Below are 17832 nucleotides of genomic sequence, written 5' to 3' on the forward strand. Positions count from 1 at the left end.
GACTGGGACTTTTGGCGGGCTCAGCAGGGCAGAGATAGCCTGGACGATTCCTATTGGCTTTCAAAAGCCAATAGAATAAAAGGGATAGCACAGCTAAGGAAAAGGGGGGAAAAATGGCGGACTGCATTGTTTGGCGACCCCCGTGAAATGGTCGTTCGAACCCAAATGGGGTCGCGACCCACAGGTTGAGAACCGCTGTCCTAAAGCATAGATAGGCAATGCCTTATGGGCGGTGACTCTTTCTTGATGATGGAGCTGGGTGAAAGCCCAAAGATGGAGTGACGACCAAGAAATTGGGGAAACCACATCAGACACAGAGCAAGGTTGCATGTTTTTCTCTTGGAAGGGGAAGGTGGAGTCTCTTCTTTTTAAAAAAAAAACCAGGTAAGTCTATTTTAAAGCTTATACTATTTAAGTCTCTTTCTCTGATCTATGCCAGCATTTTATTTTTATTTTTATTTTGGCAATCATGATAAAGAAGAGCCCCACTCTTTCGGCCTATGTTGTGTGATGCATATTTCCACACTGGTTGTTTACATGCAAAGTACCTTGTGCAGTGTTTGTGCGGGGATTTCTCTGCAAATACAAACATGTCCTGTATTAAAAAGGCTTCTGCGTTAATTCTGATATGCTGACCCTGGCTCAGAAAATCCACTGTTACAGTACAGGTACTCCTTGACTTAACAGCAGTTCATTTAGTGACCATTCAACGTTACAACAGTACTGAAAAAAAGTGACTTATGACAGTTTTACAATTACAACCTTTGCAGCAGCCCCATGATCATTTATGAAAATTCAGATGCTTGGCAACTGATTCATACTTATGACCATTGTTATGTCCCAGGCTCATGTGATCCCCTTTGGTGAACTTCTGACAAGCATATTCAATGGGGAAGCCAGATTCACATAACAACCAGGTTACTAACTTATCAACTGCAGTGATTCAATTAACAACTGTGGCAAGAAATGTCGTAAAATAGGGCAAAACTCAACAAATTCTCATTTAATAACATACATTTTGGTTGTAAGTCAAGGACTACCTATAGTCAGAGGAGAATAGTTCTCAGTGATGGAGGTAAAGTTTCTAATAGTCTTCTGAGGATACTAAAAGTAGAAATCTATAGGGCCAAATCTGCTGGGAGCTGAGTAGTATTTAGCTTATGCAATGGGAGCTGCTGCTTCTCTCTTCCTATTTGCAATCCCCATCTGATTTCAAATAAAACAACAACAGCAACTTACAATTGCAAAACATAACACAAGCAGTTCTCCCAGCCAAAGAAAACATAGAATAGTCAGCATTGCCTCTCCAGCTTCCCCATCACTTAAGAAATTAGGAGAGCACATAATCTTTCCTAAATCTGTGAATAAATTCCCACTTAAAAAGTGGTGCCTGAAAAAGCAGGTAGCCTAGCCCATAGCAGATAAGTGTCAATTTTTAACAGAGATACCTATTTTCCTATTTTTTCCCCACATTCCTTTGCAATAACCGTTGAAAGAATTCCCATATGAAAAACCCTTCTTGATTAATCCTGATGTGTTTCCACAATGATTGACCTTTGATAGATGTATCTATTTGATTTACCTTAATATAGAAAGTAGAAACAGGAGGCTGTCATCATCTAGGAAGTGGCAGGTCAGTGTTATTAGTACATTGGAGACTTCTGAGGTCTCTGGGCCATAAGATAAAATATTTGCTACTGTAGAATGTCCCTGTACTCATATTTATGGGGTAACAGTAATGAATTCCTGCATTTGTTTAGATCCCTAAGGTCCCATACAACTGTTACATTCTATGGGTCTATTATGAGTTATATCATCATAAGGATGGTTGGGTGATGCTATAAATTATTAGTATGGAGGATTTTTTGTGGTGTAATGATTCTTTATTCATATAATTTAATGGGAGATCTGGATGATGTCAATGTCCACATATAAACCTCCCATATCTTACTGTTGCTTCTCCCATCTTTTTGATATTTACTGCAAAGAAGGGGAAAAAATTGAAGAACAGATTGGAGGCAGTAACTTCTAGAACACAGGTGTCAAACTCGCCGTGTCATGTGATGTGTCGCAACGTATCACGACTTTTTTCGCATTGCCGGAGCTGGGGTGGGTGTGGCCACCACATGATGCAACCAGCCCACGAGCTGGCAGCTTGACACTCCTGATCTAGAAGGTCATAAATTCATCCAGATGTTGTGAAAGGAAAAAAAATATCTTAATAATTCTTTCTGTATAAATCAAACATATTTCTTTGATAGTCTATTAAAATAAAGACCGGTGTCTGCTGAGACATACTTAGTAAAAGGAAGAACTGTGACTTTTGCAGTAGAGGGTGAAAGATTGTGGTTGGCACACATTTTCACAAGAACAGAGTGTGGAACCAGATAGCATAGGAATTGAGGAACTGAGCCTTGTTCATGGGTACAACGACATGAGTAGAAATGGTAGTGAGGAAAGTAGTGGTCAGAGCAAGGACAAGGAAGAACAGGAAATTAGTACAACAGTAACTGGCTCAGTAACTAGTACAACAGAATAAGAATAAAGAACTAACGCAGTGGTCAGTTCTAGGGGAGTTGACCCGGAGTTAAGTCCTGACAAAGAGAAATGGGATGGCTATTGGGTGGCACCAGAATGCTAGAGGTGGGCACAACGTTAAGGTATAAAGCCTGCTTCAAAGGTTTGGGTGTTGCCTCCTGGCCCATCTGTCACACTTAATGACTGCTGTCCATTTGGTTCTTATTGCAATAAGTTGTTGAAATGTAAGTACTGAATTGTATGTCAAATTTAAATAAACCTCTAGATCCTAAAGTGAGAATTTTGTTTTGTGTTGTCTCTTGTTTCTCTTTAACAAGTTTTTTCCCCTGACAATGTAAAATTAGCAAATAATGTATAGCTTCAAATATTTGGAAGCATTTCCATGAGTATTGGAAACAGAGCTAATCGATAGCCTTCGGAAATATAGACTGAGGTAATAATCTGAAGTTGTGGATATGGCTTTATGGCAAAAGGAATCATGTCAAATGAAAAACAACACTAATTATTTGTGAATCTGATAGGTAGATGAGCCAATCTGCTATTCACTGGTCTTCAGATTATATTTATGTTGTACAACATTGGATTTTTAGTAGTTTTCTATTTTAAACAATTTTTAGAATAGAAGTACTTGAAATTAGGTCCAAGGCCTTTAATGAATTTCTATGGTGATAATCCAACTAAATATTCCACACCAAATAACCTGATCTTTTTTTCAACAGATTGACCAGTTTTGCTGACCAACAGAATATGGTGGCATATTCTGCATTTACCATTTTCTCCTGAAACTCTGATAGATAAGAGTAAAATGTGGACTGGGTAATGCTATCACTGTATATGTGTGTACGTCTTCAAGTCAGTGTTTACTCCTGGCAACTGCCTGGACCAGTCCCTGCAGTTTTGTTGGCAAGATTTCAGAAGTGGCTTGCCATTGTCCCCTTCCTAGAGCTGAGAGAGAGTGGCTGGCCCAAAGTCACCCAGCTGGCGTTGTGCCGAAGACAGGACTAAAAATCACAGAATCGTGGTTTTTAGCATGATGCTGTAACCATTGTAACAAATTGATTCTAAATTGCTATTAGTTGGGTATAAAACAGCTTGAACAATCATACTAGTACATCAGTGACTCAACTTCAGGCTAGAATTGAATTGAATTCCAGTCCAGTTCCATTCTAGGCTCTGATCATATTCTTAAATAATTTGGATGACGAGTTAGAAAATATGATTATCAATTTGCAGATGACACAAAAATAGCATGGCAAACAACAGAGAATAATATCAAGATTCAGGAGGACCTTGACAAGGTCATACAATGGGCAAAAACCAGCAAGCTACATTTCAAGAAGGACAAATGCATGCATGAAAGAAAAATCAGATGGTACAAGTGGGGAAAACCATAGTGGGCAGCAGTACATGAATAATGGTTCTGGGTATTTTAATAACTCGCAAGCTGAACATGAGTTAAATACAATATTCAGGTTTTTTTTTTAAAAAAAGATGCAATTCTAAGCTGCAACATCATAAGCACAGGATCAAAATCAAGAGATGTAATAGCTGCTTTCTACTTTGTGTTGGTCAGGAAATATCTAAAATATGGCATCCAATTCTGATGACTGAATTTTAGGAAGGACATTGACGGAATTGAGTGTGTCCGAAAGACAGCAACAACAATGATAATCATGAAATTTTCCTACCTGCAGATTGGGAGGAAGATGATTTTCTCAATTTACCTTTTCATTCACTCTGGGTCTCTTACAAATGTACTCCAGGGTTATGACAGACTCTCTGACCCAGCATGGGAGGTGCTGCAGAGACTGTGAAATTGGCAAAAATATATATCGCGTTTCCCCCACCACCACCACCGCCTTAACCAGTAGGAATCTCTGCTGCTAAAAAAAAGGTCCCTCTTTCTCCCATCTCTTGAACATAAGCACTCATACCCACACAACTGAACAAACAAGCCAGATTGCAGCTCTCTTCATACCTTGACCCTGCAATTCTCCCTGACTCAGCCAAACAGTCAAACTTGGTTGAAAAGTAAATAGTTTTAAATGTACAGTCTTCCATTTTCTAATGGAAGCAATTCAAATTACTGCTTCAGTTTAGTTGCAGAAATATCCGTGTAAAGTAAGTGGAAGGGGGAAAGAAATCGTCTAAACTTTAAGAAAGGAATTACCATCGGACATCAGAAACTGCTCAGACAGGTAAGTATCTAACAGCAGATCAAAAATCTTTCTTTCTCTCTTTCCCCTAACATTGTTTTCCTCTAAAAGAAGCAAAAGGTTGTCAATTTTCTTATTGATTCAAGGTAGATTTAACTAACCAAGTTTGTTTTTTAAAAACGTTCTCTTTCTACATCTAAGAAATTTTGAATGTAGAAATATAAAGTTTTAGATAAAATTTAATTTGCAAGTTAAATTATGATTATGACTAAATAATAAGGAGAAAAGAAAAATGAAAGGACAAAGGAAAAAGGAGCAATACAGTTACAACAAAATTATATAAATCAAACTGTTTCTCACAGATGTGTATATTGACATACATTTTATTATACATTTATACATTTTACACAGCCGTTTCAATGTACATGAATTTGATATGTATAATATTGTAATTTAATCTAATAGAACTATATTTCGACAGGGATAGCAAATGATCAGTAACTGCTGCATTTTTACTTGAAGTTTTGTTTTCGAGAATAAAAGCTGAGAAAATATGCTTGCCAACTTTAATTGGAGGGAAAAAAGTGAAAAAGTAACATAACAGCCTAAAGAAGAACGATGAGGGGTAAAGTACTTGAAAACAAAATCCTGTAAAGATTGGTTAAAAGAACTGAGTATCTTTGTTTTAAAGACAAGTCAGCTATGGGGAGACAGGATTGCAGTCTTTCAAGGGATGTCCCTTCCAATGACATTCTATCCATGTTCCTATCAACCATTCATGATAAAAACTTAAGTGGTAAACAATTGATTTTTTTTAAACAAGACATCACTTGGAATAAAGTTAAAATTAATCAACACGTTGAATGAGGGGTGTACAATCTGCAAACTGTGTCGTGGCCCCCAATACCCTGAAATGTGAAAATTAAGGCAAAATAGCTGATTTTGTTTCCAAAAATAAAAATAAAATGAGGTCAGGTGGCCTCAGGAAGCAATCATTCCCATTTCTGCACCTAAAACATCCCCAATCTTTTTTTTTTTTTAATGCCCCAAATCATGCAACAAAATGTAGCCATTTTGCCAGTGAATTTCAAAAACATGAATCAGGGCTGTTTTTCAGAATTTGGGAGAAAGTTGTAAAGGGTATAAATGAGAGCTGTCTGTTTTCCCAAGGCTCTTAGCTACCAGTTCAACTCCCCTAAACTCTCTGAATGAGCTGATATAGTTTGGGCAAATGTCATCTAGTGAAGGCACTATACAATTCATGATTTTTTAAAACTTTTGCTTTACTTACTTTTTACTTCATTGGATTTTAATTGTAAACGACTCAGAATCTTTACAGATATGACAGGATACAAATGCAATAAACAAACAAATGATGCATTTTGTGGAATTAGCGTCAAACAAACAAATATGCCAAACTGGATATTGTCTAATTAGAAAATAGCATAAATTTGACTGCTAGATTTGAATTTTTTTTTATAAAGGGTGAAAAAATTCAGTATTTGTTATTCATGGCCACAACTGGGTTTAAATGAAAGTTGGGTAAGGAAAAACTTTTAAGATACATACACATTTTTAAAATAACAATCATTTCTGTTTAATTAGTATGTCTGAAATTAATATTAAGCTGGTATTATGTGGGAAAACATTCTTTGAAACATATGTGTGAATAAATGAAATATTATGAGAGCTTTTGAAAGATGTGCTAAATTATGCAATAATGAACAATGAAGATACTTTTTAGGAAAAAGAATTATTACAGTCTGCTGTTGTATGATTGCAATTGTAGAAATTCAAATTGCATGACTTAGATTTGTTAGCAGGTATTAAAGAAAAATGTTGAAAATTAAGCAATGGAGATCCATCATGTCTTTGCTGACTTCAGTAGTTCGGAAGTTAGAAGATCCCTTAATCAATTAGGATCCTAAACATACTTATTAAGAAATATGTGCATGTTTATCTATATATATAGATACAAACACGTAGTGTGAATATTGTACAGTGTGTATGTGATTTTTGTATATGTTTTTGGGCTTTTGAAAAATAATAATGGAAATGGTATTATTTTAAAATTGTACTAATCTAGAGTATTAACAAGTAGCCGATAGCTCTGTTGAATAGCTCTGAAAGTCAAATTGTAACAGAATCACTACCTCTCTCCAGATTGCCAGTCTAACTCATGATGGCTTTTTCCTAGAATATTCATTACAGGGTGAATTAGGGATAGCACTTGAAGAAATGTACTATGGAAGGCAGAGTACGTGATTATACAAGAATATTTCCAGTGTCCAACACTGGACAAATATTTTGGGAAGCAGGAGAAAGAGACTTTGCTCTCCACCAGAGATTTGCTGATTGGACTACTACTAGTGTTCACATTGATATTTGCATTCATGAACAAATCCTGATTGTTCATTTGGTTCCTGTTCATTTTTCACCTACAACAAGTCAGTGAAATCATGATTTCTGGAACCCTTCGTAGAAGTTTATTACCAAACCTGGCTGACTGCTAAATAAGTCAAACAAGCCACTAAAGATATTTGAAGCTTACTGAGATTATCTTTCCTCTGGTGAAACATCTATAAAGGCTGCAATGGATGGCTTAATCATTCATAAATTAACTCTTTATCTTGTGGCTAAATTCCTTGTTGTATAAGCATCTCTCGTCTCAGTACAATTAAATACTGGATTGCAATTAAACGAGGCTTCATCCAAAATGCCTGACTTTGATGATCTTTTGGAACACATTGGTGAATTTGACTTCTTTCAGAAAAGGGTCTTTTTTCTCGTTTGTTTTCTCTCAGCTGTCTTTGCCCCAGTCTATGTAGGAGTTGTTTTTCTAGGGTTTACACCAGAGCACCGTTGCTGGACTCCAGGAGTTACTGAATTCAGCAACCGGTGTGGCTGGACTCTTGAAGAGGAACTGAATCACACTGTTCCAAAAGGGACATCTAAACAGGATACTTTCACCCCTCAATGCATGAGATACAATATCAACTGGAATGAAAGTGAACTGAGCTGTACAAATCCCCTGGAAGACTTCACCAGTCAGGAGAACAGGAGCCTCCTTGTGACCACTTGTCAAGATGGCTGGCTTTATGATGCTTCAATCATATCCATTGTGACTGAGGTAAAGTCTTGCAGTTGTTTCAAATCTAATGATTATAAGATTTTGTTTTAAAAATATCTGTTGCGTCATGGTTTCCCACTTGGATTTATTCAGCAAAAAGATAAATGCATTTTCCCCATGGCTACTATAGAGAATTCTGCATACTCGGGTTAGAATTTGTAAACATTTTAAAGTGCAATCTAAACTTATTTATCCCTCTTTTCCTCTGTTGTGCATGCGCATGTGTACATGTGCCTTTGACTCAATGTTTACTCCCAGCAACTGCCTGGACTAATACCTACAAGTTTCTTGAAAAGATTTGGAAATGCTTTACTATTGCCTGCTTCTTAGGGTTGAGAGGGAGTGAATGGTCTTAAGAAGCTCTAATTTGTGTTGAATGATCCCAAGCATTATTTGCTAGCATGTAAAATTAAGAATTTTGAATGACAGTTTGTATAGTGAATTTTTTTTTTTGTATTGGACTGTAGATTGATTTATTCCAGTCTGTTGGCCACAATTTTCTCCAGATTTGCTGACATAGCTTAATTGGGACTTTTCTTCTTCTTTTGCTTGCTATATTTCAGTGGGTATTCCATCTTTTCCTATACCCTTCCAAAGGGATAATGATCTAATCAGTGCTTTTTTTGTAAAAAAAAAAAAAAAAAAGGTGCCAGAACTCACACACGTCATACAACCTGCCTTGCCTACCCTACAAGGGTTACCTTTGTAGTTGAAAAAAAAAAAAAACCCTTCAATTTTTAGTGGATCTAAAAGACTAGGATTTTGTTCAAGGTAAGTTAATACTATTAATGTTACCATGCACTGTGTGGCTTTAAATGACAAGAATTTAAATTATTTAAATTCAAATAATATTTATTTAAATAAATAAATAAATTTATTTATAATTATTTAAATTATTAATCTTTTGGGACATTTACCATTGGCATACTCATTTAGTTTAATGAGTGGAAATGTCAGCTTTCTATGTGGAATGAAATTGGCCCAGTAAAACAAAATTTGGTTACTTGCAAAAGATTGAATTATTTTTAAGAAGTTGTCAAACAAGGTGGAAAAATGTACATTTGGAGTTTAATATGGATATTGACTTGAAACAAATTAAAGTTGAACCTTTATCAGTGAATAGATTACTTTTAATTTACCTTTAAGTTAAACCCAATTTAATAAATAGATCTGATTAAACCTCATACTGTAGGTCAATCTTTACATCTGCCCAATACATAATTAATATATATTATTATTAATAATAATAATACCTCCAAATCACAAGACATTGGCTTTATTCTTATTCTTCCCCTGTGCAGTTTGAATATAAAGTGTAAAAGACTAAAAAGAGCTTTTCATAGACATCCTAGCCTTTGAACTACCCAAAGTTCCGGCAAGCTTCCACGCAGCTGCCTTTCTTTCCTCTCGCTTCATCTCTTTTTAGCCTCACACCCTATCTTCTGTAAGAGAAGGCAAAAGGCTCACTCACCCTCTTGTGAAAGATGGCCTCCATGTTTATGTGTCTCCCACCGCCACTATTGGCTTCCACACCACATGGTCCCACCCAGCCAATCAAGCCACACGGTGGCTGTGGTGCTCTGGCGCCTCATGACTCCTCCTAAAGGAGGCAGACAGCGCCGGAGGGGACCCCGCTCACACCGTACCATCAGTGGGGCATTTTCAAAAACAAACGAGGATAGGAAGGGAAACAATAGGCTGCGTCACGCTGAAACTGGCTGTTTGCCGCCTCAAGTGTCATGCCCAATGCCACTACCATGAGGCCGTGGAACAAGCCAGGCGGTAGTAAGGAACCAGTATACCGGTACCGTGGGTCTGATCCCCTCTCCCCCCTTGGCTTTGCCTCGTCATAGAGGCAGGCCATCCGTGCAAGCCCTTAAGTAGGGTTTGGTTTACTTTCAGGGGCAGGTTTACTTCTGGGGAAACACGGTAGTTTAGAGATTTTTTTCCCATGTCTGTTTCCATCCTCAATGTCTTTACAGATACTATTGTAAGTGTAACACATTTCTTGTTCTGATAGTTGTCTGAAAACTCCTAATCCATAGGAGAAGGTAATCAAAGAAGAGAAAGCATATTTACTGGTTATGACATTAAAGGATCTGTTCCATAGGATAGACAATTGGATTAAAAACGACAGGCATAATGCATCTGTTTCATTGAGTACATGTATGCATGTTATATAACCAAGTTTTAACACTGTTGAAGATGTCCATATCCTATATAGTCATTTTAAATATATGAATTGTCATTTCTTTATTTTGAAACCCCTTTGCGATGTTTTCTGAACTTGTAGTTATTTCCTGGATAGTGACTTACTCATCTGGAGATAAGAGTGGAGGACCTTCACTTGCTACAGTTTAGTTCAACATTGTTTGTTTTGCCTATCCTTTCTGCAGAACAATCAGTTGGCTCCCAAACATCATTTTGCACCCTCTCCCCTGACAGTCCCAATTTATATCACTAAACAAAGCAGGTATTAAGCAAAACATCAGCTGATAGCAATTTTGGTAGTCCCCATTGCAGTTGTTAGACCAGAACCATGCATTGTTAGCTAATTACCTCACGCTTCTCCTGCCCTGTTGCAGTTACTTCTACTTCAACTCCCCTCAAATGTCATTCCCCCCCCCCCCATCTCTGCCGTTTTGGAGCCAGGCCCGGCTCTTCACAAGGCAGCTGCTGGCCATGTGAGGCCTTTCCAAGGCTTGCATCAGCATTTTGTGTTCTCTTGGTAGAGTGAAATTTCCCAAACTTCCATGGGGAGTCATATGTTTTTGGCAAATGAGATAAGAAAATAAGAAAATAAATAAATACATACATACATACATACATACATACATACTTGTCTTCCTTTGTCTTCCTGAATTGTTTGAATGACGATGGAAAACTAAAGATCTGACCTGTTCAACAACAATTTAGTAGAATACAATGAAAAAGAAAACAAATTATTCTCTTAAATTTGGAGTAAAGCAGTTTTCAGGAAGGGGTCTGAGAATAAATCTGATTTAGTTTGATTTTATGTTTCACTTTACATTGTAGATTTTTCTGTGAACAGCTCTTAACTGTCTTAATGATTAGAACTCTATAATTTTACTTTACTGGTTTTTGTCTCCTCAGTTTAACTTGGTGTGCGGAGATTCCTGGAAACTAGATATGTTTCAGTCAGCTGTGAATGCTGGGTTTCTGGTTGGATCTATATTCACTGGCTACATAGCAGACAGGTAGGTTCATCATTCAATCTAAGTGTGAATAATGGAAAGCAAGGATTGCTGGAAATGAAGAGGACTAAACTGTCTCCATTAGAATGAATGGAATTAAACATAAAAGTGAACACATTATTTTGGATGCAACTGAAGTGAGGTAATGTTGGAAGGAATATTTTGGAGATGGGTTCCAGAATAATAATGATTATATCAAAGAATGGAGTTGAAACAAATGCTTGGAATATTTTTGACCAAGAAAAAGCTTTATAAAAAATTGTAAAAGCTGTGAGAATGCAGAAAAATGGGAAGGCTGCAAAAATGACACATCAAAGGAATGTTAAAATGTGGATATGGTTTGCTGATGGTATATTTGTGCTCCTATTTCTGCTGGTTTGAAAAATGTTGCTCCTAAAAATTATAGGAAAGTAAGAAGCATGAAAGCAAAAATTACAGGAGGATTAGTATGATAAAGGTTTGGGGAAAGTGTGTGGCAGCATTCTGACATGATACAAGAGTAATAATCAGGTAAATGTGGGAAACACAGCATGGCTGTATCCTGGGCAGAAATTCTGCCAAAAGGATTTCTACTCTTCAACAGGTCACTGAGAAGTGTCTGAATATGATGAAGAAAGTGAAACAATTTAGAGAAAGCAGATGGTAAAATGAATAAGCTTGATATACAAGCTGAGTTGGACAGTCAGAACTCAGAGAAATAATCTTACAAGGAATTATTTGTAAAAAAAATCCCAATATTCTAAAATTAGGGTTTTTTTCCAAAATTTTATTTATAATACAATTAAAAAAAAAACATTGGATATAACATGACATTCCAGTATATACATTCTTATCAAATTATTCCATATTTTACAATTGATTCTTCATCTCTGAATATACATCTAAATTTTATATACAATACTTATTCTAAAATTACATATATTTCTATCTTAACGCTAGCCTATAATCCCAACTGTCCTCCTAGAATACCTCCAGCAGTAAAATTTATCCCAGGTTTCGAAATAAACTGATCTACATTTGTCTTTCAATACCATTGTGAGCCTGTCCATTTTCGCACATTGTAATATTTTATATAGTGTCTCTTCCTCTGTGGGAATTTCTTTGCTCTTCCATTTTTGCGCAAACGCAAGCCTAGCTGCAGTCAAGATATGTAACAGCAAATAGATTGTTTCCTTATTGTATTTCTCTGTAGTTATTCCCAACAGGAAAAGTTCAGGTTTTAACTCTAAGTCCAACATTAATATATCTTTCAGCCATCTTCGTATCCTATTCCAATACTCACAAGCCTTTGGGCATTCCCACCACATATGATAATATGATCCTATTGCTGTTTTACATTTCCAGAATAAAGGTGAGATATTTGGACCCATTTTGGCTAATCTTACGGGTGGGAAGTGCCATCTATAAAACATAGAGGTTTTCCTTGTACAAGGTAGCTAGAGTGAGTTTCCTATTTCTTTCCCACAGTTCTTGCCAAATATGCAGATCGATACTGAAACCAAAATCCCTCCTCCAAATTAGCATCGTCTCCTTGACCTGTTCTTCATACATTGCCTGATCTAAAAGAAAGTGATAGATATTTTTAATCATTTTACCCTCGGGCCCTAATAATATTTTGTCTAGTTCTGTCGGTTCTATTTTTATACCCCACTCTTTTTCGTCTTTCCTATATCTTGCTTGTAGTTGGAGGTATGCCCACCATTCTAATTCTATCCCTGCATCTTGAAGATTTTTCCTCGATTTTAATTCTCCTCTCTTGTCTAATATGTTTTTATAAGTTATTATTTTCCCTAACTGGATAAACCTTGGTGTATATACATTTCTAATGTTGAAATCCAATTGGGAACTTGCCTATAATTCTGTTGCCGGATTTTGGTCCATACATCTATTAATGGCCGTTTAATGTAGTGCCTGCGGAAGTACTGGTGAACTTTATGTTTCTCTTCCCATAACATAGCGTGCCATCTAGTCTGCATGTCATGACCTTCCAATTTTAATAATCTCCAGTTTTCCAATCAAATCCAATCCTGCACCCATAGTAAAAATGTAGATTGATAGTATTTTTCCAGGTCAGGGAGGCCGAGACCCGCCTTTCCTTAGCATCCTGTAATAATTTTAATTTAATTCTTGCTTTTTTTCCTTGCCAAATGAATTTAAGTATGGATTGGTTGAAATTTCGAGAGAATTCCTTTTCTAATTTAATTGATATACATTGAAATAGAAATAATATTTTAGGTAGTACGTTCATTTTGATTACGGCAATTCTACCCATAAAAGAGAACTGAAGGTTTGTCCAGATATCCAAGTCAGTTTTAATCTGTTCCATTAATTTATCATAATTGTCTCTTTTAATTGTCACACACTTAGCTGTTAATTGTATCCCTAAGTATCTTATTTTCTTTGTGATCTGAATGCCTAATCTATCGGCTAGTTCATTTTTCTGTGTTCTAATCATATTCTTCATGAGCATTTTAATTATTCTAAAATGAGGTTTTGATGGAGAGAATAAACAGAGATTAAAATCCAAACTGGCACTCAAATCTTGGCTTGCAAAGACCCTACACTGCTGCTTTATATACCTGAAGGTACCATTGCTGTGTGATCTTTTCCTTGTTAAGTTTCTTAATTTTTTTTAAAAAAGATCAGTGGTAGAAAGATGCTTTCCTCTTGATGGGGAGAAGAGAGGATAAATAAAATAAAGCTTTATTTATTTTTCTTTCCATGGTGCTTTGCTCTTGAATATTATGTTGTTTTCCATTGCATGATTCTCAATGGGATTTGTTAGTTTAGCTGAAAGCAACGGGGCTTCCACCATTCCTAGCCCTAAGAAGCTAAAAATGTTCCAGTGTTTCCTCTCACATTTCCTGCCAAAGCCGCACCATCCTTCTAGTCTTCTTTTTAGAAGCTTTATAGAATCCCTCCCTTCTTCAAACTCTTCCCCTATGTTGAAGGAAAGTTCTTCATCATGGTTCAGTCCAAGCCAAGAATAAACAACATGGTGACTGCTTTAGGAAGAAGGTTGCAGTTTATTGAAGAGGAGAGCCAGACAGAAAGATGGCTCTGGAAGAAAGAGGAGCGAGCACATGTAGGGAGTGGGTTTTTATACCCTCTGGGGCTCTTGAGGTTGTTTCCTGTTCCTGTTTGAGGCTTTGTATTTCCTGTGTCATGTATTTTGACCTGAGTCTGGGTGTGCCCTTCTGGTAGTCTGATGGTGGTGGGTTAATCCTATTATGTCTCAAGGGTCATATCCTGCTTCCCTGGGGCTGGGGCTGGTGACTCTTAGATTTTTGGTGTTGATTCTAGGGGTCTTCCTTCATAATCCCATTTTCATGACTTCAGTCTTTCTGACAAGATTATCTGCATTTCTACAGAGCTGGTTTCTGCTTGGGGGAGGGAGACTTGGGGCTATTAAAAAAAACTGGGCATGCTTTTCTGCCTCTTTAAGATCCTTTGAGGAAATATATTTTTCTGCCCTATTAATATTTACTTCTCTGGGGGGGGGGGCTGACTTCCCACACCTAATACTCCAATTTTCATCCAACTTTTTAAAATAAATATATATACATTCATGCCAGCATGCTTTCAGGATGAACAATGTTTGGCAAAGTGCAAAAAAGTAAGAACAAAGAAGAAAGTATCTATGGAGATTCTCAATCATCCAAGTCATGGTTGTCCCAAAGGTACTTTTTTTTTCCCAAAAGACAACTGGACTTTCTTGTTTTTTTTTTCTTTAAAAACATTTTGCTCATTCAAGAAGGGGAGGGATACAACACCCCCTATCTCCTGTTTACAATGGAGTCTTTTCAACAGTCCCAAGAAGATTCCACACTCATTTGATTCTGATTCAGGTGAACCGGAAGACACAGATAAACACTCACGTGGCCTCAGTGACTCTCAGAGAGCTAACAAAGAATATGACTGCAAAGAATATAAATCCTTCCATTCCCCACCAATCAGAATTGAAGAAGCTTCTTCGAGTTTCCAAAGGGGAAAAAAAAGATTGCCTTTTTTTTTTAAAAAAAAAAGCACCTTTGGGACAAGAAAATATTTTTATGTGTAAATAAACATAACAGGAAGTGCTTCTCCCTGTATCTCTATCTGTGGCAAACATTTTGTGAGATCAGGAATAGATGACCCATTATGAATTCCAAATCTAGCAACAGCAATGGTAAAATTTTAATGTCAAGATTTTTGTTATTTTGGTACACACACACACACTCAAAATAAGATGGGAATTGTGAATTGGGATTAAGGTGACAGTTTTCTCCCACTTTACTCGCAAATCTAAAGCATGATCCTAATTATCTCCTAGATTTTAACATTTGTGGGTAATAGTTTAAGGGTGAATTACTTCTGTTCCCACACTTAAAAGCCTAAAGGAAATAAAAAGAGGGGAATATTTTGATTTACTCTTTATGGTGATGCTCAACTGCAGTTCTTTGGCAGATACAGAGGCCCCTGACCCCCTCAAATTGCCTATTTTTTAGTTATTGTTTTACTAAACCTATGGAAAATGCAGTTGATATTGTTTCAACATTTATTTTGATTTGGGGTTAAGGCAAGACTTTTCTCTCCTAATGCCAAACACTGCTGGAGCCTCAGTTATTAATCTCTATTTTAAACCAATTCCTTAACAGCTTGAAAAAAAAGAACACATGCTTGAGGAACAAACATACATTCATGCACATAAACATACGATACGGATACGTGTATACACTAAGTCCCTTTCTTTAATCTTGACAGATTGGTGGGTATCAGGATTATTTACATATTTTTTGCCTTCTCTTGTAAAGGCAAGAAGCTTTGTAAAGTTTTCTATCCCTAAACATGGTGAATAAATAAAATAAAATAAAATTAGAGTGCAGATATAAATGTCTCATCAGAGAAGAATAATAGAAAATTGGACCTACAATGCTTTATATTGCTGTGAACATTGCCACCTTGTGTCCAGATTCACAACTGTTAATCAGACGCTATGATGCAGGCTGCTTACTATTGCTGAAGAAAAACATTTATTCCTTTAGGCAAGGCTACTCAGCTAGTGGCTTTGTCAGCTGAGGCAGGGATAGGTTGATCATAATTTATCTTTATTCATGGTGTTCAAGAAAATTTTTAGCAACTCCAAACTTACGTTTGCTGAGCTACACTACACTAATCTAACCTAGGGCTGGAAAATTTAGGATTCAGTGCATTGTGGGTGGCCAGCCATTGTCTTAGCCAATTACATGAATTGTAAATCATCTTAAGCCATATCTGGTTAATCAATTTTGGAAGAGCACGTTATATGAGTAGAGTAAATTTAAGGTTTAGATGTTGTGTGAACCAAGGCAGCAATGATGAACCTAGAAAGAGCTAAACAAATCGGCTGGAATGAGATGGTTAGAAGGCACCTTACAGGTCCATCTCCTACTCAGGGCAGTACCCACTAGGGCAGCTTAAGTAAATTTTCAGCTTATGGCTTTCCTTGTATCTTTCTGAGCATCTTTATCTGTTACTTCTCTTAATGCAGATTTGGACGGAAAGTAAGCCTTTTAATTGCTGTCCTGGTAACTACAATCTCTGGAGTACTTGTTGCCTTCTCGCCAAACTACTTATGGTCTGTGATATTTCGTTTCATCCAAGGTTTGTTCAGCAAAGGCAGCTGGATGGCAGGTTACAGTTTGCGTAAGTATAACACTTTCCCACAGATTGGTATTTTGCAAGAGGACAAAATCTAACACATTAGTGGAATCCAACTGAGATTTAATCTTTAACCCTATTTTCTAAATTAGTACTGATCAAGTCCAACTCTAATAAATCAAACCCATTCTTGAAACTCAAAACCAAAGTTTTGAGTACATTTAATAATTTCAGGAAAAAGATGTCTCTGAAGCTTTAAGAAATCATTTTACATTAGATAAAAAAGGTAAAGGTTTCCCCTGCCCAGTCATGTCCAACTCTAGGGGGCAGTGTTCATCTCCGTTGCTTAGTCAAGGGAGCCTGCATTGTCCAAAGACATTCAGTGGTCATGTGGCTGGCATGACTATATGCCAAAGGAGCATGGAATGCTGTTACCTTCCCACCAAAGTGGTACCTATTTATCTACTCTCATTTGCATGCTTTCAAACTGTTAGGTTGACAGGAGCTGGGGCAAGAACGGGAGCTCACCCCATCATGCGGTAGTTAACTTCTAACCTTTTGCAGCCTTATTAATTTGGGATACTTTTGCTGCAGTGTATATTAACATATTAAAGTTAAAGGCTTCCTTCTCGTGACCAGATTAAAGGTCTATCCATGTCATGAGTCAGCAAGATGCTCTACCAGCATAAAAACTGCTGTTCCTGCCACAGTCCCAATGCCAAAAAACGACGCTGTTCCTATTGAATGTCTACAAGACATATTTGGGGCAAGAAATGATAGATTTCCCCAGGCTTGTTTCCTTCCTTTCCTTTGTCACCAAACATTATCATCTGGGGGAGAAACATACTTCTTAATAAACGTGCTTCTTAATAAAAGATGGGGAGATGGGATAAAAAGAGATAATTTCTGTTTTGTATGAGTATCTCAAAAAGTGCTAATCCAGGGTTCAAAAAGTGCTGAACAGTAGTACTGTTCCAGAAGTGCATAAACTCATATGAAAAAGAAGCTTGACTACCAGTTAACATCTGGGTGTCTGGAAAAGCACTAAACCTGGGTTCAAAAGCAATGAATTGGCAGACATGGGAAAAATGGTGTGAGGAATGATAAAGGAAGAATCATCCCCTTTCTCTCTTCCTACTGCTGGTCAGCTTGCAATTCTTCAAGTCAGGAATTG

The 17832-nt window shown here is 36.9% G+C and overlaps 1 protein-coding gene across 5 annotated transcripts in view; it reads left to right on the forward strand.

The window, feature by feature from the left end:
- LOC120314813 (solute carrier family 22 member 2-like) overlaps positions 1 to 17832 on the forward strand; it is a 37347-nt gene that overhangs the window by 3240 nt on the left and 16275 nt on the right. The window contains exons 1-4 of one of the 5 annotated variants that reach the window (XM_039358300.1): positions 935 to 4736; positions 6892 to 7824; positions 10939 to 11042; positions 16549 to 16703. In XM_039358300.1, coding sequence (XP_039214234.1) covers positions 7411 to 7824; positions 10939 to 11042; positions 16549 to 16703 — 673 coding nt within the window. In that variant the 5' untranslated portion in view covers positions 935 to 4736; positions 6892 to 7410. Of the gene's footprint in view, positions 1 to 934; positions 7825 to 10938; positions 11043 to 16548; positions 16704 to 17832 lie in introns of those variants that run through there. The other 4 variants (XM_039358301.1, XM_039358302.1, XM_039358303.1 and 1 more) reach the window with 4 other exon arrangements.

Source organism: Crotalus tigris, unplaced genomic scaffold (assembly GCF_016545835.1).
Source record: "Crotalus tigris isolate CLP2741 ecotype Arizona unplaced genomic scaffold, ASM1654583v1 scf7180000019007.31208882:3723066, whole genome shotgun sequence".
NCBI lineage: Eukaryota > Metazoa > Chordata > Lepidosauria > Squamata > Viperidae > Crotalus > Crotalus tigris.